The 26,301-nt window shown below is 60.7% G+C and overlaps 1 protein-coding gene across 5 annotated transcripts; it reads right to left on the bottom strand.

Annotated features, from left to right (window-relative positions):
* Positions 1-705: 705 nt before the first annotated feature.
* L1CAM (L1 cell adhesion molecule) lies at positions 706-24,164 on the bottom strand. Of its 5 annotated transcripts, XM_025276082.3 has the most exons (29): positions 24,013-24,164; positions 14,762-14,944; positions 12,116-12,130; positions 11,483-11,588; positions 11,101-11,303; positions 10,002-10,124; positions 9,699-9,869; positions 9,168-9,279; positions 8,824-9,008; positions 8,553-8,684; positions 8,305-8,448; positions 7,607-7,718; positions 7,311-7,477; positions 7,043-7,199; positions 6,722-6,846; positions 6,480-6,590; positions 6,139-6,336; positions 5,885-5,955; positions 5,529-5,751; positions 4,834-4,949; positions 4,431-4,632; positions 4,209-4,331; positions 3,940-4,113; positions 3,732-3,851; positions 3,470-3,625; positions 2,809-2,943; positions 2,542-2,614; positions 2,426-2,437; positions 706-2,033 (listed from the first exon to the last, which is right to left on the bottom strand). In XM_025276082.3, the coding sequence occupies exons 2-29, from the start codon at positions 14,835-14,837 to the stop codon at positions 1,802-1,804; spliced, it is 3,774 nt and encodes a 1,257-aa protein (XP_025131867.1). In that variant the 5' UTR covers positions 14,838-14,944; positions 24,013-24,164; the 3' UTR covers positions 706-1,801. The 5 variants fall into 5 exon arrangements, with proteins under 5 accessions (XP_025131867.1, XP_044792656.1, XP_044792657.1 ...); XM_044936721.2 differs by lacking the exon at positions 2,426-2,437; XM_044936722.2 differs by lacking the exon at positions 12,116-12,130.
* Positions 24,165-26,301: the final 2,137 nt, after the last annotated feature.

Raw genomic sequence — 26,301 nt, 5'->3', positions numbered from 1 at the left:
GAGATTTAAGAGGGGATGATTAGGGTAGACAAGTCTTGAGGGGTGATCCATCAATAGGAGCAGAATAGCAGGGCAAGAGCCGCAGAGGTGTGTGGTGTTACTTGCTGGTGTCTTTACGGATGAAAGGTGGTTACTGCATGTTTGCCCCCAGAACTAGTCAACAGGAGCCAAAAATGAGAGATGCAGAGAAGACAAGGAAGATACAGCAGGAGAACGATCCTTGATGAGCCACAGTGGGGTGGGACCTGGTACCTAGGTAGAGAGGGTGACCTTTGATTTCAGCTCACTTCACTGAGGGTTCCGGGCTGGGGCTGGGGTGGAGGGGGCAGATTTGATGGTGAGAACGGGGGCAAAGATGCCTTCTACTGGTGTTTTGTAGTGACTCAGCTAAAGAGGACAGACACCAAGACCTCCGCTGAATATGGGAGTTGGGCAAACCGACACAGATCCGCAGGACTGGCTGGCCATCTGTCCCAGCGGGTCCACTTGAGGTTTCTGTCATTCATTTGAGGGGGGTTTTTACTGCCTGAGAGGGCCAGGCAGCCCAGGGTGCTCCACCCCCCGGGGCCTGAAGCTGTAGGAACAAGGTGCCCAACTGTGGTTGAGAGCCCAGATCGCCCCTGGAAGGCCAGGAGGTTAAGGGGAACAGGCCAGGTGGAACCACAGTGTGGGACCCAGTGCTGGGTAAAATGACAAGATCGCCTCTTTGTTTCCAGGTTTTTATTTGCCTTTTATAATTCTGATATTTATGTACATATATATATATACTTTTGTTTTTTGTAAAGGGCTCATCGACAGACCAAGCAAAGGCATTCGGGGCGATGGTGGCTGCTGGGAGAACTGATCTTTCCTTTTTTTTTGTCTGTTTTTCTTTTTTCCTGGGATGGGATCATCAAAGCTAATTGCTAGAAAACCTAGAAACCACCTACAGACTCAGACATCTGCCTACACACTAGTGGCATATGGGGAAAGGGCGAGGGCACAAACTTGCAAAGTCGCGGTGTATTTACATTTCCAAGGCGGGGCGCTGGGGGGGAATCGCTGAGCAAGGGGCTGAACAAGTTCAGACTGGGGTTGGGGGGGTGGGTTGCTAAGGGGTCCTGGGGCCGGGGGAGGAGGTGGGCCTGGGCAGGGACAGCGGAGCCCACTTGGATGTTGTCTGGTGGGCACCGAAGGCAGCATGTGTCTGGAACTCCTGAAAGCCAGCTGCAGGGTGGGGTGGGCCAAGTTGACACAGGCAGTGGTGGGGGGACTCTGGTCTGTTCAGATGGCCCCCTCCGTACCCGTGGCCAGCTTGTTCAGTTCCCATCCCAGTTGGAGCAGAGATGGCCGAGAAGATGGGGCAGACAGCAGGGACACCGACTTCAGTCCCCTGTCCCAGTCCTACTGGCCAACGAGTGGCTGGGGCTGGAGGTGCCAACCCTGGTCCTTGGGAGACCCCCTTCACAGCTGTGCCTGCCTCCTCGCCTCGACCACAGCCTCACCCTGCCCGAAGGCCGGCGAGGCAGCACCTGAAGACTCCTGGTGTGTGAGTGGCCCCCGAGCTGGAGTGAAAAAGCAGTGTGTGCCCAAGAAGCAGAGCAGCTGGGTTTTGGCAATCAAGTGGGGACTGGGGAGTCAGAAGGGGGCGTTGAGGCAGCAAGATCCCCTCCTCGGCCCCCGAACTCACTGGAGAGAAGGACGGGCCTCAGTCCCAGGGTCAGGGACCCAGCACAGGCCTCGGGCTGGGCCATCATGGTGATCTCTGATAGCCCCGTGGCCTGGCCCTGGGTGGTGTTCTGCCTGGCCTGGCTGGACCCCGCTACTCCAGGGTCCCAGCGGGGTTGACGGGGGATGTGGCCCCGGAGCTGTCATTGCCCCCTGCCACCTCCTTCTCCTTCTTGCCACTGTACTGGCCGATGAAGGAGCCATCCTCATTGAACTGGACGTCCACGCTGCCTCCATAGTCTGCCAGGCTGTCATCGCTGCCCAGGGGCTTGATGTCTCCGTTGAGTGATGGCTGGCTGCTACCAAAGGCCTTCTCCTCGTTGTCACTGCAAGGGGAGGGCGGGGACCATGGGAGGTGGCCCAGCGGTAGCCAGCAGGAGCAGGCAGCCGCTGGCCTGAGACGGAAGGCCCAGGTTTGCCCCACTTCCGTGTGTTCTGAGCACACTGGGGACAAGGCCTTCACTCCAGACACGTGCAGCTTACATGCCTGCACCCTGGGGGTGTTGGGGCTCCCATCTCCGGATGGGCTGAGGAGGGGTGCCAGTCCAGCCCATCCCCAGAGACAGGGACAGGGAGGCTTGGGAGCTGAGTGTCAGCATTATTGGCTGGTCCCTGAACCAGGGAACTATAGGATCAGGAGGCATGGGGAGTGCACAGGCCTGGCACAAATCACCCACAGGAGGGTCCCTGCCCCCAAAGCATGACAGCCCAGCCTTACCTCTCCAGGGACCTGCCATCACCCCCGCAGCACAAAGGAGAGACAGAGAGATGCAGTCACACACGCAAAGCGCACAGCTGGGTGGCCCAGGGGCATGGGCTCCACCCCCAGCTCACCTGTACTCGCCGAAGGTTTCGTCCTTCATGGGCCGGGCCTCCGAGTCCACCTGGGTGTCCTCCTTGTCCTTCACTGCAGACACAGAGCGGGCCCAGCTGCTCACCCTGCCCCATCACCCAGCCTGGCCCCAGGCACATGGGCCTGGTCCTTCACATGCTCAACACTGACAGCTCCCCTCGGGCTACCTGCCCGCCACCCGCAGTGTGCCCATGTTGTCCTGCCCGGGCTCAGGGACCAAGGGGGAGGGGGCCACGGCCAGGATGTACCCGAGTACTTGCCACCCTTGCTGCGCTTAATGAAGCACAGGATGAGTAAGACGAGAAGCAGGACAACGATAGCACTGATGAAGCCGATGAACCAGCCCTCAGTGGCAAAGCCAGCGGGAGGCAGCCTCACTCGGCCTGCGGAGGGGAGAGGAGGCAGGAGACTGAGGCCAAGTCCAGGGTTGAATGCGGGGGGCCCCCAGGGACACTGCAGTCACAGGACCCAAGCCCACTCTGTCAGTCCCCAGCCTTGGGCAAGGACCTCCCTCCAAGCTCTGGCTCCGTCCCCTGCCAACCCCCAACCCTGACAAGCCCCCACACCAGGGACCCCCCCCACGCCAGGGACCCCCATTCCAGAGATCCCCCACACCAGGGACTGCACAGGAGCAGCTGAGGACATCTGAGGACTTCAGACAGCCTGGGGGAGGGGCGAGCTGATGGGGAGGGGAAAGTCGGGGTCCCTCTGGGGGAACAGGGAGGAAGAGCTTCGGTAGAAATGGCTTCCCTGGCAACAGGACCAGTGGAGGATGTGAAAAAAAAAGGGCTCTTTTCAGGGACCTGGACTTTTCTCCATTACAGGCCTAGGGGCACAGAGGTTCTGGCGGGGCCGTGGGCAGCTCAGGGATGGAGGGAAGCTGACTAAGCCTGCCCGCGGCCCCCGCACCGGTGCCGTTGGTCTTCACTGCCATCTGGTGCAGGAGCACCTGCTCCTTGAGCAGCTGGATCTCATAGTCGGTGTCAGGCTGCAGGTCCCACTGTGTGTAGGAGCTCTGGTTGTAGCTGACATACTGCGGCGGGAGATGAGCCACCAGCTTCTCGTCTGTAGGGGGTGAGGGCAATTCGACTGAGCAGGGAGGGCCTGGCAGCACCCTGGGTCCATGCCAGCCCCAGCCCCTCTGGGCCCTGAACCCCCATTTGAGGCTCACCCCCCAGGGCTTTGAACCAGATCTGGAACCCGAAGTTGCACTGGCCCTCTTTGGGGACCCAGGAGACCACACTGTAATTCTCGCCAGCCATGGCGGAGATGTTGCCAAAGTCCGGCATCCCTGGCAATGGAGAGAAGAAGGGTCATGGGACCTGGAGGCCGCCCCCTGGCCTGCCCTCGCCGCCTGCTCGGAGCCCATGCCAGCTCACCGGACAAGGCCATGGTGCCTCCTTCCCGTACGATCGCCTCCCCCGGGCCCTCCCTTGTGGTGGCCTGCAGCTGGAATCGGTACCGCAGGCGGGGGCTGAGGTTGGTCAGGTTGTGTGTCCGCAGCTCAGGGTCCGGGAGGTCAAAGGACAACTGCTCCTTGCTCCCGTCATTCACTGCAAGGACAGGTGAGAGGTGGGCTTCGGCCCCCAGTGCAGCCCCCTCCCTGGCTCCCGCCTCCACCCCCTGGCCGGGTCCACGACACACGTACAAGGTTGGTAGGAGAGCACGTAGCCCGTGAGCACACCATTATGGCTGAGCGGAGGCTGCCAGTGCAGCAGCAGGCTGGTATCCGACTGGCACTCCAGGTGCAATGCCTCAGGGTGTCCGGGCACTGTGGGGCACAGAGACCAGCGGCAAGTCCTCGCCCCAGTCACCCCATGTGGGAAGGGACAGGGGGTGTGGAGGTAGGGGTGCAGGGCACAGAGCTCACCTCCCTCAGGGGTGTTGAAGGTCATCCCACTGGCGGGCCCCAGTCCCCTCCCGTTAAAGGCCTGAACCTCCACCCGGTAGGAGCTGTAGGGCCGCAGGCCTCCCAGGATGGCGCTGGTGGCATTGGCTGGCACCACCACGTGGCCTTTGTGGACGTGCCTCTTGTTGTGCTTCCTCTGACTGCCTTCCCACCAGTACGTCACCTACAGGTGGACAGGAGAACCCGGAAGGACAGAAGGGTCTGGCAGTGACCCGGGTCGGGGTGGGGTGGAGTGTGGGGTGCGTGTTCCCCATGGCCCTCCCAAGGGAGCAACTGGCAGAAACCCAGGCCCAGTCCTATCACTCCTGGTCACCCCACCCATCACCCCAGGGATCTCCCCAGCCCCCATGTGATGGACTCTTACATTGTATCCCCGGAGGTGGCCTTTGACCTGGGCTGGGTCCACAGACTGCCACCTGACCAGCACAGTGCTTGAATTGAGGGCCTTGACGGGTTCCAGCAGAGGGCTTGCCTGGGGGTCTGCAAAGGGCCGGTGACATGGATGAGGCCAGCCCAGGACTCTGCCCACCCAGAGCGGGAAGATGAATTTGGATGTGATGTAACAGGTGGGCAGTTTAATGAGCAAGGGCGTTTACATAGTCTCAGAGTCTCTCCACGAAGAGAGAGGAAATAGTAACTATGTGACGGAGGAACTAGAAAAGATCTTGACTGCATAATCAAACTGAACATTTGGTCATGTTCTAGATTGGAGGCAAGGGAAGAAGCAGGATAAGTGGACGCCATGCAGGAGATTCTGACTTGGACCATGGACTGCGGGAAAGATAGTCTTGGGCCCCACACTGGGGATATTGGCTACTATCAAAACAGATAGTTAAGTTATAGATGCCAACTTATGGATGGTCACTGTCTTTCTGGATTTGCAAGACAGCTCTTTGGTTACGTAAGCAAATAGCCTTACTCTTAGGGAATGCACTGTATTAAGAGGCAGGAGCTGGCACCGGGCTGGATCCCTGAGTCAGTGGCCGAGAGTGGGCCAGGGAGGCACATGTGGGCTCCACCCCACCCCCCGGGCATGGGCAGGGCCAGCCCAATACTCACAGTCCTCTCCAGAGTAGCCGATGGTGATCTGGGGCTCAGGGCCCTTGCCCTGGCTGTTGACGGTCTGGACTTTGATCTCATACGGCACAAAGGTAGACGTATTGGACACCACCAGGAAGGGGTCACTGACGATCTGTTCCTGCCAGGCCCCCTGCATCTTCTGGGGGCGCCACTGCACTCGATACTGAACCTGGGGGGCATTCCAGTCCATCCACCGCAGCGGCTGGAGGGGGGAGCAGAAAAGAAGCTGGGTGGTCAAGGTCCCCGGTCCTTAGGACAGCCAGTACTTTGGGGGGATAGCAAACCCCTGAGTCCTGATCTGAGGTCCAGGGGTGAGTTCGGCCCAGGACCCTCACCTTCCAAGTGATGACCATGTTGTTGGTCTCATTTCCTTCCCCCTTCACGTCCACGGGGTTCTTCTCTGGGGCTGCAAAGTAATGTGGACACATCAACACTGTGGGCACCCACCAAGGCCATGAAGGCGGAAGACCAAGGAAGAAATGACCTATTGTAACCCTGGATGTCAGGAGGCAGTCGCCGCCCCAGGGGAACCCCTGGCAGCAAGGTAGCTTGGGCACCGTTCCTTTTCCTGACTTTCCCTGGTGCTCACCTGCCTCCGGTGTGACCACAGTCTCCGAGTCCGGGCTGGGCTCCCCAGGGCCATATTTGTTGATGGCAGTGACTCGAAAGGTATAGTGGACATAAGGCGACAGCTTGAGGGTGGTGGAGGTCTGGTTTCCGGGCACCTTGCCCAGGCTGTACCACTTCTCGGGTGCCATCTCCTTGTCCTCAAATTCAATGTCATACTCTGCCAAGAAGTGAACCAGCAGTGGAGTCATCGGTGGGTGGTGAGTGGGGGAGGGGGGGTCGTGCGAAGTCTGGCTCTCCCAGAGGAAGGGACAGGGAGCCAGAAGGGAGGGCAAACGGAGTGCCATGCTGCTGTCTTCTTACTCTCAATGGGGGCGTTATGGTCATCAGCCGGGCTCCAAGACAGGCGCACCTGGCTCTGCTTCAGCAGGTGGTGATCAGACAGCTCCAGCTGGGGCACAGGTCCGGGGCTCCCTGGGGACCACAGGAGCTGGATCTCGGGCCCACTCATGACCCAGCTGGCCCACTCCCCCTGCGACGGACGCCTGGGCTCTTGCGTCTCGCTCACCTCTGTGCCACGAGGCGGATACCCTCTGGGGACTCACCAACCACCAGCAGCTCTGCCCGGCTTTCCACCACGTCCAGCTTGGTGCTGGCCACGCAGCTGTAGTTGCCCTGGTCGCTGTAGTCCAGGCTGTGGATGACCAAGCGCTCGTCTTCTATGAAGTACCTGGCGGGGGGTGGGGAGTGGGGGCACACTTGTCCTTCTAGCCACTCCTCCCTCCTCCCTCTCCTTCCAGGTTCTTCCACTCAACAGCAGGTCACGCCCCCACCCCCACATATGAGGCCAGGGGGTCTGGGCATCTTGCTTTTCCCCCCCTTTGCCCCCTCCCTCCACCAAGCCCAGGTTGGGGCTGGGCCCGCACTTGTCACTGTCCCCCAGCTCCTGCAGGTCGAGAGCATCCCTGCGCCAGGTGGTGCTGTGCTGCAGGGAGGGGTCAAAGGAGGCCTGGCATGTGAACATCACTCGGGAGCCTCTCTTCTCGATTGCACTGCGGGGCCCCTGCATGATCCGAGTGGCATCTGGGGATGAGGACGAGAAGAAGGTCATGCCAGGGTCCCCCAGAGACCTTGACCCTCCCTCAGGGAGGGGCTGCTGGCCACAATCAGCAGCAGCAGGGAGGGGCATCAGACCTTTGACCTGCAGGTTAGCCACAATGGTCACGTTGCTTTGGTCGTTGGCAGCCTGGCAGAAGTAGTGCCCAGTGTCATTGGCCTGGAGGTCTCGGATGCCCAGGGTCCCGTTGGTGTAGGGGAAGAAGCGCTCGTCCTGCAGCACTGTCTTTCCTTCCCTGTCCAGCCTGGCACAAGCAAGGCAGGCCTTGCTCAGACCCCAGTGGGCTGGGACCCCTGGCCCTCCTTGGTTGCCTGGGCTGGAAGATGGCTTCCAGGTGCCCCCCACCCCCTGCCACCAGGGTCAGGGCACGCACCACTGGACGCTGGGCACAGGGGCTCCGAAGGCCTTGCACAGAAGGTAGGCGGTGCTGCCCTGGACTGCCATGTATGTCTCATTGTCTGGGGTCAGGATCTTGGCTGGCAGCTCTGAGCGAGGAGCAGTCAATGGGAGACAGGGCCGAACTCAGGGCCGGGCGAGCACCCACATGCAGTCAGCAGGCAGATGCAGGGATCACCAGGGCAGCTTCTCCCAGGAGAGCTGGCAGCCTCTGGAAGCTGACAGTGACTCCACCAGGCCCCCATGAGCCCTGCCCATCTTGCTTCTCTATGGCCCCTGCCAGGCTGAGCCTCTCTCAGCCTCTTGTCTCAGTCTCCAATATCCTATCAATTATGTGAGGCTCCCCCCAACCCACCGACAGCCTGCCTCTTCCTGAAAGCTCTCTGGGTCTCCCCAAGCCCACCTTCCCTGAGGCTTGGGGATAGAAGCATCCTGGCCAGGGTGAGCCTCTGCTCGGGGACCACACTCAGAGGCTGCTTTTTTGTCTGGAAATACCAGTAAGACCCTGCCCCGCTGTTGGCAGGATGGGCGGGAGACGTGGGGAAGGCTCCAGACAGGAGCAGGGCAGCCACAGCACACAGACCAGCTGGTGGCTGAGTTGGCCTGGTGGCCTTGCCTGGGGAAGGGCTTCAGGGACGGACCAGGGGGCTATAAGGCAAGGTGGCTGACACTCACCCACAACATAGATGTAGGCATTGGCCAGCAGGAGCCCGTGGCGGTTGCGGGCCTCACACTGGGTCACCATAGTGTCACTGGGCTGCAGATTGCTCAGGACCAGGGCTCCATGGTGGATCCGGTACTTCTGGTCCTTGCCCAGCTCTGAGCAGATGGCAGGTGGGCCATGGGCCCAGGGCGGGGCAGTGAGTCACTATCCCCAGGGCCCCCCAGCCTCGCTCCCCATCCCTGCTCAAAGCCCTGCTTACCCTCCACAGGGATCCCGTTGATTCTCCAGGTGACCTCCGGTTGGGGCCTGCCCTGCACTTGACAGTCTAGGCGGGCAGTCTCCCCTGGCCCGTACAGATGGCTCTGGGGCTTGTGTAGCCAGTATGGTGCAGCTGCCAGGAAGGGAAGAACTGATATGAGCTCACAGCAGGTGACCAGCTCTTGGGCTGGCCCTGACTCTGCCCACCCTCACCCCCCCGTGACCATGGGCATGGCATTCTGGCTGCCTGAATGCCCGCAGTGGCGCCATACCCTCCACGGTGACGTAGTAGGCGTGGCGGTCGCTGCCCAGCGAGTTCTCAGCCAGGCAGCGGTACTCGCCGTCGTCCTCCTCACCCACGTTCAGCAACTGCAGAGTCTTGTTGTGGTTCTGGTAGGTGACCCGGTCGGCTGGCATGGGGCCGCTTGGGCGCAGCCACTTGATGGTGGGCGTGGGGCTGCCCGGGGCCACCGAGCACAGAGGCCAAGGGAGACAGCAGAGGGGAGAGAGGACCAGGCTGCTCAGCCCTGCCCCACAGCAGAGGCTCCACCCATGCCCCGCCCCACGGCAGAGGCTCCACCCCCTGCCCCGCCCCTCCCAGGGGACCCAGACTCACAAGCCCTCAGCTATGCACTCCAAGATCAAGGGCTGCCCCTGCAGGGCCACCAGGTGGCTGCTGGAATTGGTGGGGAAGAGCAGGTGTGGTTTTCTGTCCATCATGCTGTTGGCTGTGAGGAGACAGGGCGGGCAGCATGGCGCACTCTTCCCCCGCTCCGACGCACTAAGTTCCCAGGCTGGGTGACTCTGGACACCCCAGGGAGCCCTCTGAGCCTCAGTTTCATCTTCTTTTTTTTTTTAGTTCTACCAGTTTATTGCTACCAACCCATCTCCCTCCACCCTCATGCACACATGCTCAGTCATGTAACCCCATAGACTGTAGCCCACCAGGCTCCTCTGTCCATGGACTTTTCCAGGAGTGAGTTGCCATTTCCTTCTCCATCCTCCTCTTCTTAAAGAGAGGGCCCTATCTCTGCCCTCACCACCCAGGGAAGGTGTGTGGGCCACGCTGTCTTTGAAGAAGACTGATGGGATGCACCATGAGGGTAGGAGAAGAGTAGGGCAGTGTATCAGAGCCTTTGGGACTCACTGGCTTTGACCCGGAGGTCAATGGGTTCCTTTTGAATGATGGTTCGGGTGCCAGGGAAGTGGGCGTGACAGATGTAGTCTGAGTGGTTGTCCGAGGTGAGCACATTAGCAAAGTAAAGGTTGCCATTCTGGCCCATGGTCACCCGCTCATCCTGTTTGATGTGCAAGATCTCTGTGGGCAGGGTGGGGGGGCGGGAAGGAAGGAAGCAGAGGCCAGAGGTCAGAGGTCAGGAGCCCTCCCCCGGGAACATACACCCACTGACCCGTCCCTTGCCCCTGGCGGCAGCCCCTCGTGGGCACCCACTGCTGTTCATCCAGTAGATCCGGAGTGGCTCTGCACTGGGGGGCGGGTGGCAAGGGAGAATCACCGACTCCCCTTCCTCGACCTCAACAGGTTTCACTGTCTCCTTTGGCCACTTGGGGGTACCTGGAAGGGACAGAGAGGCTGGCCCCGTGGATTCTCCAGTCTCTTCCTGGAGAAGGCAGGGCAGGGGGAGAGGAGGAGGGCTACCCGAGGACACAGGTTGGCAAGCCAGGACATGAGGGAGGCAGAGACTCTGGATCCTCTCTGGGCTCAAGGCTGAGACCAGCGCAGCGTGCAGATGAGATGGGCTGGAGGCCAGATGGCCGTGAAGGGTTAACTCTCTACAACTCTTAGCTCCCACCAGGAGGAAGGGATGAGGGCGGGTGGGGGAAGGCTGAGGTGCAGTGATGGGGGGAGGGGAGCCGTGGTGGGATGCTGGAGTCATAGCCCCTTCCATCATCTTGACACAGAAACCATGGCAACGGTTCCCAAGGTAACTGGAGGGGCAGAGGAGAGGAGATGAGTGCAAGCTCAGGAGGCGGAAAGCTCATGGAGGAGGATGGAATGCTTGGGGGGAAAAACCCCAGGGAGAGGGCGACACAGATAAAGACAGAAGCAGACAGCGGTAAGAAGGGAAGCCAGAGAGGTCAGGTGAGAGGTGCACAATGGAGGGGAGAGGAGACACACTGATGGAGGGGACATGGGAGGAGATGACTGAAGGGAAGTGGAGAGCAGACAGCAACTGAGGGGTGGATGGGGTAGAAGCTGAAGCCCAGGCTCAGACAGGCTCAGTCCTGCCCACATTCAGTCAACAAGCCCTCCCAGGGCACTCCCCAGGCAGCAAGCCCCAAGGCCAAGAAGGGAAAAGCACAGAAGAGAGGGAAGGGGGGATGGAGCTGACCAGAAAGAGTGGCAAAAGAACAGGGGGAGGAGGGAAGAGGTGGCTGCGGGCCAGCAGGGTGCCCGGTCCCTTGGCACTCTTAATAATCAGCTGAGAGATGTCAGCTCTCAGGTTGGAGCCTCACACGCGCTCGGCAGATCCGTTTGGGGACCCGCTCACATGCCCCAGACCCTGCCCGGTCCCTGCAGTGCCTCGCACCCTCAGCCATGAGCTGGATCTCGTGGGACATGGCGGTGCCCAGCTTGTTGCTGGCAAAGCAGCGATAGGTGCCCTGGAAGCTCTGGGCGAAGTTGCTGCTGTTGCCCGTGATGCTGAAGGAGCCAGAATGGGGCACCTGGTTCACGATCATGCCCAGTTCCTCTCTGGGTTTGAAGAGGATGCCATCCCGAGTCCAGCGAAACCTGCGGGGCAGAAAAAGGCTCAGAGGAGCCCTGAAGCCGGGCAGCCAGGCCAGGGGCTGGGCCAGGGCGACGACCCTGGCTGGTGAGGGATGCCCAGGAGGGGGAAGGCCCTGGGGACCACGAGGGCTGGGGGGTCAAGTCAGGTCAGCCCCAGGGCTTAGAGGGTGACGGTCACTCACTGCACTTCGGGTTTGCCGCTGGCCTCACACTTGAGGCTGACGTCATCTGTGGGGAAGACGACCACACGCCGGGGAGACTGCTCCGTGATGATGGGGGGTTCCATCACTGGGGCAGGAGGGGGGACAGACGTAGTGAGCACTTCGGCCCTCACCCTTGTCCCATGGGGACAGAAGCCAGGTCTGGAGCCTGACAGGCCGCATGGCCATTGGGTGGCCGGGCGGGGAGGAGCAAGTTGAGCCCAAAGCAGCTGGGCAAAGGTGGAAGGGACCAGAACAGAGAGAAGATGGCACCAAAAGTCACAGAGAAAGAAACCAGAAGAGAGAGAAGAAGCCAAACAGAAAGACAAAGCATGTGAAAGAAAGAAAAGAGAGACAGGGGAAGCCAAAGACAGAAGCACCAACCAGGGCAAACCCCTCACGGGGAGAGAGGAGGACCAGAGGGAAGGGTGGACCACCAGAGACAAGTGAAAAGCCAGGGAGGAAACCCACCTGCTGGAGACAGAACAAAGCCGCCCCCCTTCCCCCCGCCACCAGGTGCCGCAGGACCCAGGAAGCAGAAAAGACTGCAGCCTGCATGAGGCACAAGGCATACAGGGCCTCCTGGGAAACATTTCCACTCTCCCCCCAACTTACCATGGTGTCCTTCATCTGAGAGATCCATGCAGCAAGGGACAGAATGAGAAAAAGGCTGACAAGTCGCCCCATGGCTTAGGCAGAAAGAAGTACAGACAACCCTGGGGGAGGGGGAGGCTGGGAGAGGCTGTAAGAAGGGGACACATGCCACGCTACAGCTATGGCAGGTCAAGACCTCCAGGACACAGCCTGATCACCAGTCCTGGGGTGGGGCAATGGCCAGGACCAGTAGGCCTCAGCTCTAGAGGGCAGGGAGAAAGAAATCCATGACTTTAACAAAGACTGCACTGTGGCCAGATCCTTGCCTCCTCCTGGCAGGGTCTGCAGAACTGACCCCCCGCCCTCCACCCAGGACACCTTGGAAGCCAGAGAGGCAGACAGCCCGCCTACAGCAGCCAGGGAACACTCCCCTGCTCCAGCTCATATCCCTCCTAATCCAATTAGCACAGCTCAGTGTTTTCAATTACCTGGGCCCAGCGGTCCCCTCCCTTCCAAATCCTCCCCAAGGCCCTGCTGAATCTGAGTTTCTAGGGCCTGCCGGCCCAGTGCCAGGCCTCAATTTCTCCCCTTTCTTCTTCCCAGCCTGCCACCGAGCTCCCTGGAGCTGAGGCTGGGGCTTCTGCCCCCAGTGCCAGCAGGCTTCAGCAGAGCACTGGCTGGGGTGCCTGACAGCAGTGGGCTGCCTCTGAAAGCTTTTGTTTCTGTGGAAGACCTCAGGGTAGGGGCCCCCAGGAGAGAGGACAGGGCTCCCTGGGGACACTGCAAAGAGGGTTCTGCACTGGGGAGGGGCCAGTGAAGGCAGCCCAAGAGGCAGAGACAGTGAGAGGGACCACAGGATGGGGCAAACAGGGAAGGAGACAAAGGGGCCTGGAGGGGCCGGGGAGGGAGAGAGCTGGAGGAGAGCTTCCAACTGGGAGGTACCAGGCTGCTCGCCATGTTGCATCAGGGTCAATAACAAGTGCCAGCCGGTGCCCAGGGCCCCCTTAGACCTGCCATGGGTCTCCGACGCCCCTCTGCACACAGGTATAGCAGGGTAAGGCCTGAAAGTCACTGGGGAGAGATGAAGGGGGAGGCGGACGAGCACATGTGTGGGAATGTGACAAAGTATGAGTCTGGGCACATGTGGGCACACCCCAGGCAGTGCTGCAGTGACGTTGTGAGTATCCACCCATGTGCCTCTATACGGACGTGTCTGGCCAGAGTATCTCGGAAGGCTGTGAGTGCCTGCCTGTGTTTACTGTATGACTCTGTGTGGCCTACCTGCTCCTGTGTTCATGTGGATGGCTGTGTTCCTTTGTATCTCAACCTCTCACTTGTGTGTGCCTGTTTGCCCCCGTGTGTCCTCTTGGGGGGGTCTCTGTGCCTGGCTAGATATAGGTGGCTGATCCATGTGCCTCTGCAGCTACGGTAGGGTTTCGGGTGTGACTGCACAGAGCTCCATGTGTATATCTAGGGAGACAGCCCCAACCTTTCTTCCCATCAGACCCTCCCCACCTCCTGCAAACCCTCAGGACCCCTCAATGTCAGGGGCCGGTCATGGTCACCTCCCGCAGCCCCTGACCCATTCCTGGCTTGGACGTCTCCCCCAGCCTCAGCGCACAGCTCATCTCTCAGTGATGCTGGCCTCCAACCGGTGCAGGCTCAGAGACAAAGGTGGAAAGGTGAGGGGGGAAGGGACTGGAGTGAACAAGGAGCAGATTTAAGATACACAAATGCTACCATGTCAACTGTCCCTCACACAAGCCCCAAAGCCGCTTATAGCAGTGTGTTTATATCTCCTGCTCACACTCAGGAGAAAACACCATCACAGTAACATACAGTCCACACACAGACAGGTACTCACAGGCCCGTATGACTCACTAGTATAATCCAATGTCAACAGTCAAATACCTACAGAGCTTCACAAATTTGACCAGTAAGTAGTGGTTAGAGTGACTCACAAACTTACCTACACAGGACATCAAAATCACACTTGGAATATCCCCATTTAGTCAATGTATCACACCATACACATCTAAAAATATATCCAGACAAATTACACCGTCTGTCCAGCTCAAAAGCATACACAAACACTCGCGTTCAGTCACAGCCCTGTAGCCACCCTCCCCAGAAACCCCCCTCGAAGGGATTACTCCAACAGCCCCACCCCCAACCCCTCACTAAGTAACTACACATCACATTTTAAGGATCCAGAAGGCTGCTGGATCTTCGCAAGGGGTCTTTTCCTGTCTCAGTTCATGGAAAGGGCTACCAAGGGCCCCAGATAGGATTACCCAAGTCAGAAGCCAGAGCGAGGCTTGGTCTAGCTAGCTGAGGACATTCTCGTGCTTGCCCCATCCTTGGCGGGTTGGGGCCGGCACTGAGGCTTAAGGGGGCGGGTCAGGCGTCAGGCCTGCTGTCCGTGGTGCTGAAACAGCACCCGCCCTCCCGCGTCTCTGGTCCCTGTCCGTGGTACTGAGACAGCCCGAGTCTTCCACCCGGTCCTTTCCAGGGGGATCCAAAGTCCGGGTACCTCTTGCGCACTCCGGGCCCCCAGGGAGTGAAGGGCGGGGGGTCTGGAACCCAGAGAAGGTGAGGAGGCAGAAAATAAAGAAAAGCCCAGTGTGGCGGGGAAGGGAGGCGCCGCGGCGCCCTCCGATTACTCACATTCCTCAGGGATCTGGATGAGCACGCAAGGGCTGCAGAGGAGGAGAGGCCACAAGTACCACAGCGCCACGGCCATCTTCCCGGCGGCGCCGGCAGCTCGGCAGCTCGGTGGCAAAGCCGGGCTCCGGCCGGAGGGAAGGGTGGCTGGTGGGTGGCTGTGGGAGGGAGCCGGGGGTGAGGGCACTGCGAGAGGGAAGGAGGGGAAGGGCAAGGTAAGGGAGGAGAGAGAACGGAGGGATGTTAGTGACTAACATCTGGGCGAGCCTGGGCTCCTGGCCCCGCCCCCGGCCCCGCCCCCTCCACTCTTCCCTCCCCCAACCCCCCCATTTTGGAGAAGAAAACCTGAAGAGACCAGCAGAAGCTGGGCCTCCAGTTCGCATTTCATTCCCTTCCTACTGGCTGTGCCTCCTCCACCAGCTACCTCCCCAGCACAACCAACTTGTTGCCCCATCCGCTCCCCTGGGCATGCCACAGGCTGCTCTGTGCCCATCCTCCCGATGTGTGACTCAAGGGCCCATAAGCAGGTGTCTGTGGGCATGAGTGTGGATGTGGGTGTGCAGTAGCTGTGTGACTATGTGCGTACACACAGGAGGACATGTCCCTCTTCTCTGCAACCGGGAAGCGCTCATGAATGGGTGTGTGTATGACTGCAGGCACACAGAAGTATGGGCGTGTGCTCCTGCGCATCTGTGTCTCTGGGGGATGACTCCTGTCTGCTATCTCTGTGCGCACACACAGCATGCACTCACACATATGTAGAGAAGAACCCTCGTCACAGTCTCATTGCTGGGGGTTTCGGAACCAACTGGTCCTTGGGTGCTGTTCAGGCCTAAAAACCTGGTAGGGGACAGGGAGACTAGGGAAGTGGGAACAGGGCAAGAAGGGAAGGGAACCAAGAAGGCTGAATTTCATTGAACAGGTTGAGGGAAAAAGAAGAAAGAAGGGGAAAGGAAGCCTGCCCTCAAGAAGTGGCAGTCAAGGAGGAAAGCACCTCTCAGCTGTCCCTTGGGCTCCTAGGGGGCCAACAGAGGCAACTGTGGCCTCCCCCCTTCCAGATGCTCCAAGCCAGGCTCAGAGCAGGGCTCAGGGAAAGCTCTGGGACAGCATTTCTTACATCTAGAGTGTCTGGCAGGCCCACCTTCTGGATTTTTTTTCTGAGTCTTCAGGGCTCAACTGATAGATGTGTCCACCCCAAGCCCAAGTCTGTCAGCTATATGCACAGGCCACTTCTGCATGCCAGAAGGCCCAGTGACCGAGGGCCTAGTGGAGGGCGCTTCTCTGCCAACAACGAGAAGAATGGCCTGGTCACTTCCCCAGGGCACTCCCAAGAAGACAGAGAATTGTGACCCCCAAACAGGAAGAGGTGTGAGAAAGAGACAATAGTAAAAGTGACCGAGAGCTTCGGGGCTGGAGCTTGGATGTGATGCCTGAGCTCATCAAGTCCATCCCAGGCAAACTCCCTCCCAGCCAGGACCTGATCAACATGGGGACCAGCCTCATTCAGAAGGCAGGAGCAGTGGGTGTGGAAGCCTGGAATGCTATGCCAAGACATCCAGACTCAGTCAATCAGGAGGCAGCCAGAAGCCACAGCTTGGTTTTGTGGAAGGTGACCTGAGAAGTATGGTGAATTCAGCAGACTGCCCTGGGACCCAGCAGGCAAAATAGACAGTAGTGAATAGCTGCCAGCCTAGAGCTCTCAGACTCCCAGACCCAAAGCTGGAGGGGGAGGCGGGGAAGGAAGCACCCAGGTGGGTCAACGTGGACAGGCTGATGGCCGAGAGAGTGACCAGGAGAGTAAGTGTCAATGGCCTGGTCACTTCCCCAGGGCAAGAGCCAAGCTGGGTCCCAGAAAGGAGGCGGTCTACCAAGTCAATGCAAGCCGGGTGGGCCTCACACGACCTTGGCCTCAGCTTCAAGGCCTGTAGGAAGCAGTAGGAGACTCAGATCAGAGGGCAGGCAATCAAACAGCTGCCTTGGGAGCTCTGAGTGCTCTGGTCTTCAGAGGGGGAGGGGAGGGAGACAAGCAAGAATCTCCAAGGCTGTCCTTCTGGGCTGTGAGGCTGGAGCACTCTCTTTTGCTGGAAGGAGGATGGCTGCTTGTCCCCAGAATGGGGTTTGGCATGTGTACCCTGGTGTATATGCAGGGGATACAGGATAGCCCCAATCCCTGTGGGCTCCACTTACTGCCCCATCCTGACACCCCGCAGTCTCACATTCAAACTCTTTTAGTCTCCTGGTCTTTGCCACCCAGCTCACCACCTTCCCAGGCCCTTGGAGCCCAGGCAGGAGCCAGAAGGTGGGGAGGCCCCTGACAGCTGTGGCTGGGTCTCTGATCTCTCCCCATTCCTCAGGCAATTACAGAGCAAGCAGCTCAGGTTGTCAGCACAGCAGGCCCCCCACCCCCCATCAGCACCTCCAGGGGCAAAGGAGGCGGGGGAGTGTTCCACAAGCTGGTGTACAGATGGAGCCAAGGCCACGTCTGCAAAGGCGGGGTGGGGGCCGCTGGGGGGGGGCAGGCTGAGGAAGACTGAAGGGTGACAGACAGGGCGAGAAAGAGGCAGGAGGGAACAGGAGAGACAGAGCAGGAGGGCTTGGGGGGGTTGGGGGGCAGGGAATGGGAGACAAAGACAGATGCTGGACCACCACAGTAACCCATGTGGAGAAACCCAGAAACAGAGACCTGGACAGCGGGGAAAGGGAGGAGAAGGGTGAGGAGCACAAAGGACAAGACAAAAAGCAAAAAGCAACTGATGAGAAATGGCCAAAAGAGCAAGATGAGTGAGGGGTGTGTATGTGCGTGCGTGCTTGAGTGTGTGTGTGAGTGTGTGCAAGCCCAGGGGCACCTCTTCCACATCCTTGTAGACAGGAGTGTGCCAGGAAAGGGCCACAGAGGGAGAGATGGACCCGAGTCACAGGAATGGGGCTTCTTGGGCTCGGAGGGCAGACTGGACGGTGGAGAGACCAACAGAAGGCAGAGACAGACAAAGCCTGCAACAACAGATACAGAGCAGCAGAACCCTGACCACTTGTGGCCGTAGGATGGGGGGCGGTTACAGATGAAACAAGCTGCTGCTGGCAGACCCTTAGGAAGCAGGTGGGGAGTCCCACAAGGGAGGAGGGACAAGTACTCAGAGGACCTCGCTCCAAGATTTCTGCTGGCACACAGTGAGCCGCCCCCAGGCAGAGGGGGTGCCTGTGCGCCCATGGGCCAGCTCAACAATGAGTGCCCGCACGCTGGGGGAGGAGAGACCAGGGCGGGCTGAGTACCCCTCCTCCATGAGGCCTCCTGCAAACTCAAGAGTGGGGGCAGGCAGGGAGGGAGATAGGGTGTGGCAGGCTCCGAGGTACAAGAGCCAGCAGGGAGTACCTCAGTGAGACCCTGGAGGAGCCCCACCCCGCCACACCCTGAATCCTCAGGCCAGTCCTCTCCTCCAGCCTCCATCCTCTAAATGGGGACAGGGCGGGGCGGTGGGGGGGGGGCACACTTGGGAGGCTCTGAAGCCAGGTTTCGATCTGGGAGGGCTGCTTTTCTCCTTGCACACACCCTGGGAACCTCCTGGCTGGCCTCCTCCTGGGCCCTTCCCATAGGACAGAAATGCTCCTGCCACAGGAAGGTGCCCCCGCTGGTCTGTTATGAGCAGGGGGCAGGGCTGGGGGCTCAGCCTGGGTATATAAGATAGTCCAGAGTGGCAGTGCCAGGGCCATGATCTGGTAGGCCTGAAGGGGTGCTTGGGGGCACCTACACCTGGGCTGTCTGCTCAGCAGGGCTGGTGGGGAATCTTCCAGGCTGTAGATGGGTATACAAATGGGGTGGGGTGTGTGTCACCTCCACCCCAGGCACTGTGTTTCTTTAAGGCTCCTCCTCACCCTCCCCACCAGGCTATGGCTGGCGGGTTTCCATGGAGATGGGAGCCAGCTCTCTCCACTGGCAAAGATGGGGGAAGAAGGGAGGAAAGCTTGCCGCAGCCTAATGGGTAATTTAGATACTACAGAAAAGAGGCTCCTGGGTGGGAGCCCCCACAGGTACTGAGGTGGGGGGTGGGGGTGTGGGGGCGGCCGGAAGTCTTAGAGGAAGCTGCTGAGTCCTCAGTGATCCCATCCTCGCCCCACTCTCAGGGAGAGCACACCCTCAGCCCCTTCAAGGCTGCGGTCTCCAAGGCAACACCAGCTCACCTGTAATGGACCATTCTCCTTACAGGGTAAGGAAGGGGTGGGGCAAAGGTTAACTCTTTGTGGGAGAGAGGGGAGAGTGGACGGTCTCCACTGAGAAAGGAAGGGGGGGAGTCTCCCCAACGGAAGTCGGACATTTCCCCCTTTCCTATTTTATTAACTGAATTCATGGCCAGCACGTCCCACAAGCCAGGGACGCTTCTAAATACCCTTACATGCATCACTCATTGAATCCTGAAAATGACCCTGGGGGAGCAGTACTATCATTATCTCCATTGTATACATTGAGGAAACTGAGGCTCAGAGAACTGGAGCACCATGCTCACCAGGTATGGGGTTCTAGATGGCATGGAGGCCCCCAAAGCCACCAAAGACAACTCCGGGGGGGGATCAGCTCGCCTCTGGGCCTCTCAGGCATCTTTGTGCGTGCACCTGCCTGCATTTGCAGAGGGTCAGGGGTCTGGACAGGGATGCGCTCCAAGCCGGCCTGCCCCCTGGGGAAGGGCCTATTTGCTAGGCAGATGGCAGGCAAATGCGGGCAACTGGGAGGGAACTCTTGGGAGCGGGCCACGCGGAAGTAGAAGGTGACCCACATCCCATCTCAGCACAAAGCAGAAACCACCCTACCCCTCAACCCCCTTCCCCACTGCCCGCCCCCCCCCCCAGGACTCTGCACAAGAGAAGGCAGACAGTTCTTGGTTTCTGGCTCCTCTCTCCCTGGCCATGCAGAACCTTGGGATGCTCTGACCCCTTTCTGTAAACCAAAGGCTCCAGGGGCCCCCTCACAAAGACCTGGCTACCTAGAGGGCCCCTCTCTCCAGATACAGCTTAGGGGCAGCATGGACTCCCTTCCTGGGCAGCAGGGAGGTTCCCAGGGTGTGTGACCAGTTGGGAAAACTGATGCCCACGGCCTAAAATGGGGCCCCCTCATCCCCTCTAAGCCCTCCCTCTGGGTCTGGAAAGTGGGCTCAGAATAAGATCGCAAGCCCCCATCCTGAGAAATGAACCTGGCATCAGAGGGGGCTGGGGGCTTCAGGGACCGGGCAAGAGGGGGCAACATATATCCACTCCAGGACCCCAGAGGAGAGAAGGTGGCAGGCCCTGAGGGAGAGGAAAGGTGCCCAGCCAACAGGAGAGGCAGGAGGGGACCGGCCCAAGGCCCACCCCGAGCTGCACAGCCCCACTGGCCCCGGGACAACTGGCCCAAGCGAGAAGGGGCCTCCTGGAAACAGCTCAGACACAGCCGGGCCCCTCTGGTTGCCTCGGGGCTCCCTGTTCCAAAGGGTTAAAGGGCAGAGGGGGCACCGGAAGCCTGGAGATGGACAATGGAGGCTCTGTTGTCCCCTGGGCCTCAGCATTCCTAAGGCATGAATGCAGGCGGCCAGGGGAGGGGCCAGAGGGCACCCCGCCCCCCAGCAGGAAGCCTCTGCAGCACAGGGGCGCAGGGAAACACACACACACACACACACACACACACACACAGCCTCCTCCAAGCCACCACCAGCATCAGCCCCGCCCCTTCCTAGCACAGGATCCACGCGGGTACAGGACAATCTGTGTGCATACGCTCTCCCAAGCACACGCACACACACACAATTGCACACGTGTAATGAGATGGCTAATGCCCACGCATGCAAACAGGAATATGGGGAAGCCGCACACACACACACACACACACACAAAGCTGCCCGGTGCAAACCTCCAGACCAGCTGCCTGGCTCTGAACACTTCTGAGCAAAGCCTGGCTCCCGGGACACACCAGAAGGGCACGAAGGGCCAGGCCTAGGACACCACAGCCCTCCTGCTCCTCTCAACTGGAGGTCGTCCCCGTTGGCCCCGCTAAGTTGAGGGCCAGAGGCTGGCAGGGACTGCCCCGTGGCAGGGGAGAGGCAGGGTCTGTGACCCCCTCCCCCAGCTCTGTGACCTGGGGAGAACACGGTGGGGGGTGGGGGCATAGGCCCAGGCCTTGGGTGGGGGGCACTGGACAAAGAAAAGCTTCTGGAAAGACCAGCAGTCCACCCAGACCCTCCCCCTGCAGAGGAACTCACCACCCTCCCGGCCCCTCCCGCTTTCAGACCACAGCCTCTAGGAAGCCACAAAGATCCTGTTGATGTCTGGGGAGAAGGTGGGCCGGCCTTTGCTGATTGCCCCCAGTCTTCTGCTGGTGGCCACCAGGCATCCCCACCCCCCACCCCGGCCACCCTGCAGGTCAGACAAAGCTCCATGGGAGGCCGGGGCCCAACCCAGTGGACCGGGCTGGGAGGTGGTCACGCTGAGAGGGGAGACAGACAAAAGGGGAAATTGGGAGACAAGGGACAAGGGCGTCTGGGGACTGAAGAGAGGGGGACAGTGGTGTGCCCCCCCCACAGCGAGGGGGCAGGAAGCGAGCAGAGGGAGGAGGAAGCTGACAGGTGGGGGGCGAGGGTATAAAGAGACAGCTGAGAGCAGGGTACGGGGGTGGGGGGGGGGAGTATCCAGGAATGGCCAGGTCAGAGCTAGCAGGAGGGAGAAAGACGGGGGAGGTAAGGCCCCACCCAGGGACCTCAACCCAGCTTTCCTAATTAGGGGAGGAGGGACAGGGCCAAGCCAGCAGCCCACCTGGGACCCTAGAGCGGGGATTCAGATCCTCTCTCTCCCTCACGGTCCACATCCCAGGGTGGGGCACAGCCCTGGGTGGGCGGCGCTCTGGATGGCCACTGATGCCATGTGGGGGGGGGCCCGGTGGAAGAGGGAAGTGGGCCCCATTATTCTGTTCTCCCCCAGAACAGGCCCCTGCTCAACCCAGAACACCCCCTGGGAAGCTGCTCCCACCCACTCCTGTTTCACCCCCAAGAAGGGGCTGGAGAAAGGCTTCCATCACACCTTCGCCCTGGCTCGCCAGGCCAGGTACGGCAAGGCTGTCTGCCCCTTGGACAGAAAGAGTGCCCCAGGAGACATTCTGTCCATTGAGAGGGGCACCAGGGACCGTCTGCCTTGAAAAGGACCTTGTAGATGAAGGGGTCCAAACCCCACGTGACAGCCAAGAACGCCACGATTCAGAAGGGAAAGGGCAGAGGGGCCTGCACCGCTGGGCCATGGAATGGCGGGTGTGGCACAGGGGTGCCTCCCCAGCTGGCCTCGCCCAAGTGCATGCCATGGAAGCTACCCACCCCGGCACAGGAGGAGGCTAACAGGGGCACACAGCCTGGGCACGTCTGCCCACTGGAGTAGGCCTGGGACAAGGCCCTGCCTCAATTCTTGCCTCCTCTTACCCTGCAGGGAGTCACAAAGGAAAACAGAAAACCCATCTGGAGACAAAGAAGGTGCGGGTCCAGTGTGTCCCTGGCTTTTCCATGGGCGGGCCCGAGCCTGGCTCAGGCCGGCACCTGGCAGGGCATGCTGCCCCATGAATGAATGTGCGCCCCATGGGCCCCAGAGCTCCTGAGCTGGGAGGAGCTCCCAACTGCCCGGTGGCAGGGGGCTGGGTGCTGGGGGAGGAGCCTTTTGGGAGTGGTTTGTAGCCAAGCAGGGAGACTGAGGCTGGGGTGTGCTGAGCGGGGGTCTCTCTCTGTGATCAGATCCCCAAAGATCCCTAATTTCTTTTGTTCTATTTTTTGTATATTTCAAGCCTACCACAATAAGATGTATTACTTTGGGGATCACACACACACACGTGAAGAGAAAGAGACACACACATGAATAGAAAGGATGTAGCAAAGACAAACGTCAGGCGGAGGGGTGTCGCAGCCTCAGCACTGATAAGGACTTGCCATGTGGCCATAGATTAGCCAAGAGCCCCCCACGAGAGCTAAGGAGCCCATGGGTGCACCTGTGGGTGTTGCATGGAGGCCCTGTGATTGGCCAGGCCGGGCTGAGCTCCATCACCTGCAGCAAGGCGTTGGTCAGAGGCGTGAGGCTGCCCACCCCACCCCAGCCACCCCACAGGGGACCAGGAAGGTGGGACTCGGGGCACTTCATGGGAGGGAAGGGTGACTGGCTTATTCACCCTCAGGGCCACGTGAGTCAGCAGAGATGGCACCGAGTTGCCCAGAAGCCCCTGCTCTCTGGGTGGAGTTAACTGGAGTAGGGTACCTCCTTGGAAGAGGGTGTCAGGCCCCCCACATCTTGGGGGGACCGGATGGCCCTGGGCCTGCCAACCAAGAGTCTCCGAAAATGTACCCTAGGAAAGGGCAAGAGGAATCGCCGTCTCCTCCCATAACCAGCCAGCCAGAAGGAAGACAGCCATGGGTGCAAGCCCTGCAGTGGGCAGGGCCAAGTCACGACCAGATCAACGCGGCCCCCTCTTCCTGCAACCCCCCCACCTGATGGGCCACAGTCTACATCCATGCGCCCAGCGGCACCCTAGTGGGTGCCCAGGCCCACCTCACTCGGGGTTTCCTGTTTGGGTCCCGAGAGCCCGCAGAACCTGCGGGCTCCAGGGCAGGAGACTCTGGTCATGGCACAAGGTGGGAGGAGAACCCTGGGGAGGCCAGGTTGAGGTTTAGAAAGCAGGAGAACAAAGCCCCCCTCTCCTACCTTGGGGCGGAGAGCCGGGCAGCGCCCAGCCCAGTTCCCTCCCCTCCCAGGGGCGGCCGAGTCCAACCTGCCTCGAAAGCACACGGGGCAGCTGAATGTTCCACCAAACAGGATTCTGAACGGGGGAAGGGGGTAGCCACGCCCAGGGCCACACCCCACGGCGGCTGATGGGGACGCCTGGGTGGGGGTCCCTGGGTCTCACCCCTCTCGCCTTCTCACCCGCGCACGCACACCCGGCGAGACGTGCCAACTTCGGCCCCCCATCGGCCCGCACCGACCCTGCCCGACTCCCCCCGGAGAGACGGCACTGGGGGCGCCGCCCAGGTAGTCTTCACCTGTCGGGGATGCTCCTTCCCTGCCCCGCTGCGCTCCGCGGGGCCCGGAGCCGAGCGCCCGGCCTGGGTGGGGCTCTGGCCGCTCCGCTGGTGGTTGCGGGCTGGTCCGGGTGGGGCTCCCCGCTCTCGCCCATCCGCCCACCCCTCCAACCCCCCCGGGCAGGGCTGGGACAGGAGGCTCGGGGCGCTGCCCGCGCGGCCCGTGCGCGAGGGCTGGCCTGGCCGCCTTACCTGCGCTGCGGCCGCCGCTCGGGCTGCCCGCCCAGCCTCCGCACGCGCCGGCCTCGGAGTCGCCGCCGGAGCGAGACTGCGATGCTGATGCTGCGGCGGCCGCGGCTGCGGGGCGGGGGCGGGGGCGGGGCGGGGCGGGCGTGCGCGCGGGGAGGGCGGGGGACGTGGGGGCGGGGGGAGTGAGATCACCTTCCCGCCGCCCGCCCCGCCCCGTCGTGCCCCTCGTCCCAGCGGGACCCGGCGACCGAGGCCGGCGCGGGCCGGGGAACCCCGATGACCCCCCTCCGGAGCTCAGTGGCATCCCGGCCGCCGGGTCCCACCGGACCCGCGCCCGTAGCCCTGGAGTCCCTGGCCCGGCGGCGCCCCGCAGCCGGGCATCCGCTCCGCAGTGGAGGCCCTAGGCAGGAGTCTCGGAGCTGGTGTGCCCCCCGAGGCGTGGTGCCGGGCGGCGGAGAGAGGAATCGGGGAGCGGGGTGGGGGGAGGAGAAACAGATGACCCCCAGACTCCACCCGGCCTTCGAGGGCGCTGGCGAGCGGCGGGCACCCACGCACCAAGCGGGCTCGGCCGCGCCCTGGCTGGGGGATGTTTGGACGGCTCCTCTCCCCCCACCTCCGGCAGGATTCCCGAGTTTCTCAGCTCTTCCTGGAAACTCTCCTAGGAGCTCTATCCGCTGGGGCCTGGATCTCAGCCCGCCAGGGAGGCACAGCGGGGCGCGCGCTCCTGAGCAGCGCAGAGCCCAGGAAAGGGGGGGTGTGCGGAGGTGGCTGAGAGGGTCCCTAGTCGAGCTGCCATCACCCATCCCCAGAACTACCCCCCATCCCCCCTTCCCCCGCTCTCTGTCCCTTTTCCTGGGGTCTGATTTCTTTGTCCTGGGGAATGGCCTCATCCCGACCTCTCCTGGTGGCCCAGCCCTCCCCCTCTCTGGAAGGCCCCCCGGGGACCATCCCCTCCCCAGCGCCCCCTACCAGGGCTGGCGGCCGTGACCTCCGAGGCCAGGAGGAGGGCAGAGCTATTCCGGAGCCAGCCGAGCCCAGCCGCAGGGCAAGGAAGGCCTAGGGCCCAGATGGCAGATTGCGGCCCTGGTGGCCATGGTATTTTTATGGGCATGCCTGTGGCCCAGTGAAGCATACTCGGTCCCTCAGCTGGGCCTCCTAAGGCAAGTCGTGCAAGTCGCAAGAGGCCCTCATGGTAGGGGGCCTCGATTCGCCATCCCATCTCACAATCCCTGGAAGGGGAGACTTTGAGTGGTCCCACGTGCCCCCAGGGAATGTCTGGATGCAAGGTTGCCAGGCTTCTTCAGGATCTTGAGTGAAGCGGGGGGCTGGGGCAGGGAGAACCAAGGGAGCGGGGGGCAAGGTGTGTCCCAGGGTGGCCAGTGGCCCCCTACTCTTCGATTCCAAAAGACCCAGGGCAGGAGAGCTGGCTGGGCCTTTGTGCCAACCGGCCGGCCCCTTCAGGAGCTGTGAGGAGGCTGGGGCTGGCTGGGGCACTAGGCCAGTAGGCTGGGAACTGGGCTTGGAAGAAGCTGGGCAGAGGGCAGGCATGGGCGCCCAAGAGGGGGTATTTTCCATGAGGCACTGAGCTGCGGTTGGCTTCCTGCCTCTGCTCTGATCTGATCTCCGATAGGCTTAGCTTCCTGCAGGCTCTGATCTGACCTCTGATAGGCCTGGCCTGTGCCTTCACTCAGCACCCTCCCTTCCCCCCCACCCCCAAGTTCCCAAACTCTTCGGCCAGCTCCAGTTAAGGACCCTAGGGTTCCATGCTGATCCCTGGGATGAGAATGACCACACTGAAGTAAGAAGGGGATAGAGCCATTTCGTGTGCTCCTGCTAAGCGCAGTCATGGGCTCAGTCTCCATTTCTCATACTATATTCATTACTATTATTCCACTACATCCCATTTACTGACCATTGCCTCAGACCTGCCACTGTTCTCAGCACATGTCGAGTCTTGGCATATTTACTTTTCACACCAACCAGTGAGGTCAACTGTGGACCACATCAACCAACTCAAGGAATGTGTCCAGGAAGCAAGGCTGGGAAGAGTGTCTTTGTCTCTTTAGCTCATTGTGTCCACAAGTTACCCCCTTCTCCAAGAGAGGGGCCCAAGGGGCAGGGGGGCAATCGAGCAACCAGGGGTGCTATATGGAGCAGTTCGCCTGCATTCACCCACCTGCTCTTCAGCACATCACTCTACATCAGCACCAGTATTGCTCCCATTTCCCAAATGAAGAAACTGAGCTTCACACTGGTTAAGTGACTGACACAAGATCACCCAGAAGGTGAATG

Source organism: Bubalus bubalis, chromosome X (assembly GCF_019923935.1).
Source record: "Bubalus bubalis isolate 160015118507 breed Murrah chromosome X, NDDB_SH_1, whole genome shotgun sequence".
NCBI classification, from domain to species: domain Eukaryota; kingdom Metazoa; phylum Chordata; class Mammalia; order Artiodactyla; family Bovidae; genus Bubalus; species Bubalus bubalis.
This window is presented reverse-complemented; position numbering and strand designations above follow the sequence as displayed.

What these genes read in the sequence shown, in the direction of transcription:
- L1CAM (XM_025276082.3), bottom strand. Translation starts at nt 14,837, where the DNA reads ATGGCCGTGGCGCTGTGGTACTTGTGGCCTCTCCTCCTCTGCAGCCCT. An exon ending in GCCACCTCCGGGGATACAAT is followed by an intron (nt 4,633 to 4,833) that starts GTAAGAGTCCAT and finishes GTCCACCTGTAG; the next exon opens with GTGACGTACTGGTGGGAAGG. An exon ending in AGGCACCATGGCCTTGTCCG is followed by an intron (nt 3,852 to 3,939) that starts GTGAGCTGGCAT and finishes CTCCATTGCCAG; the next exon opens with GGATGCCGGACTTTGGCAAC.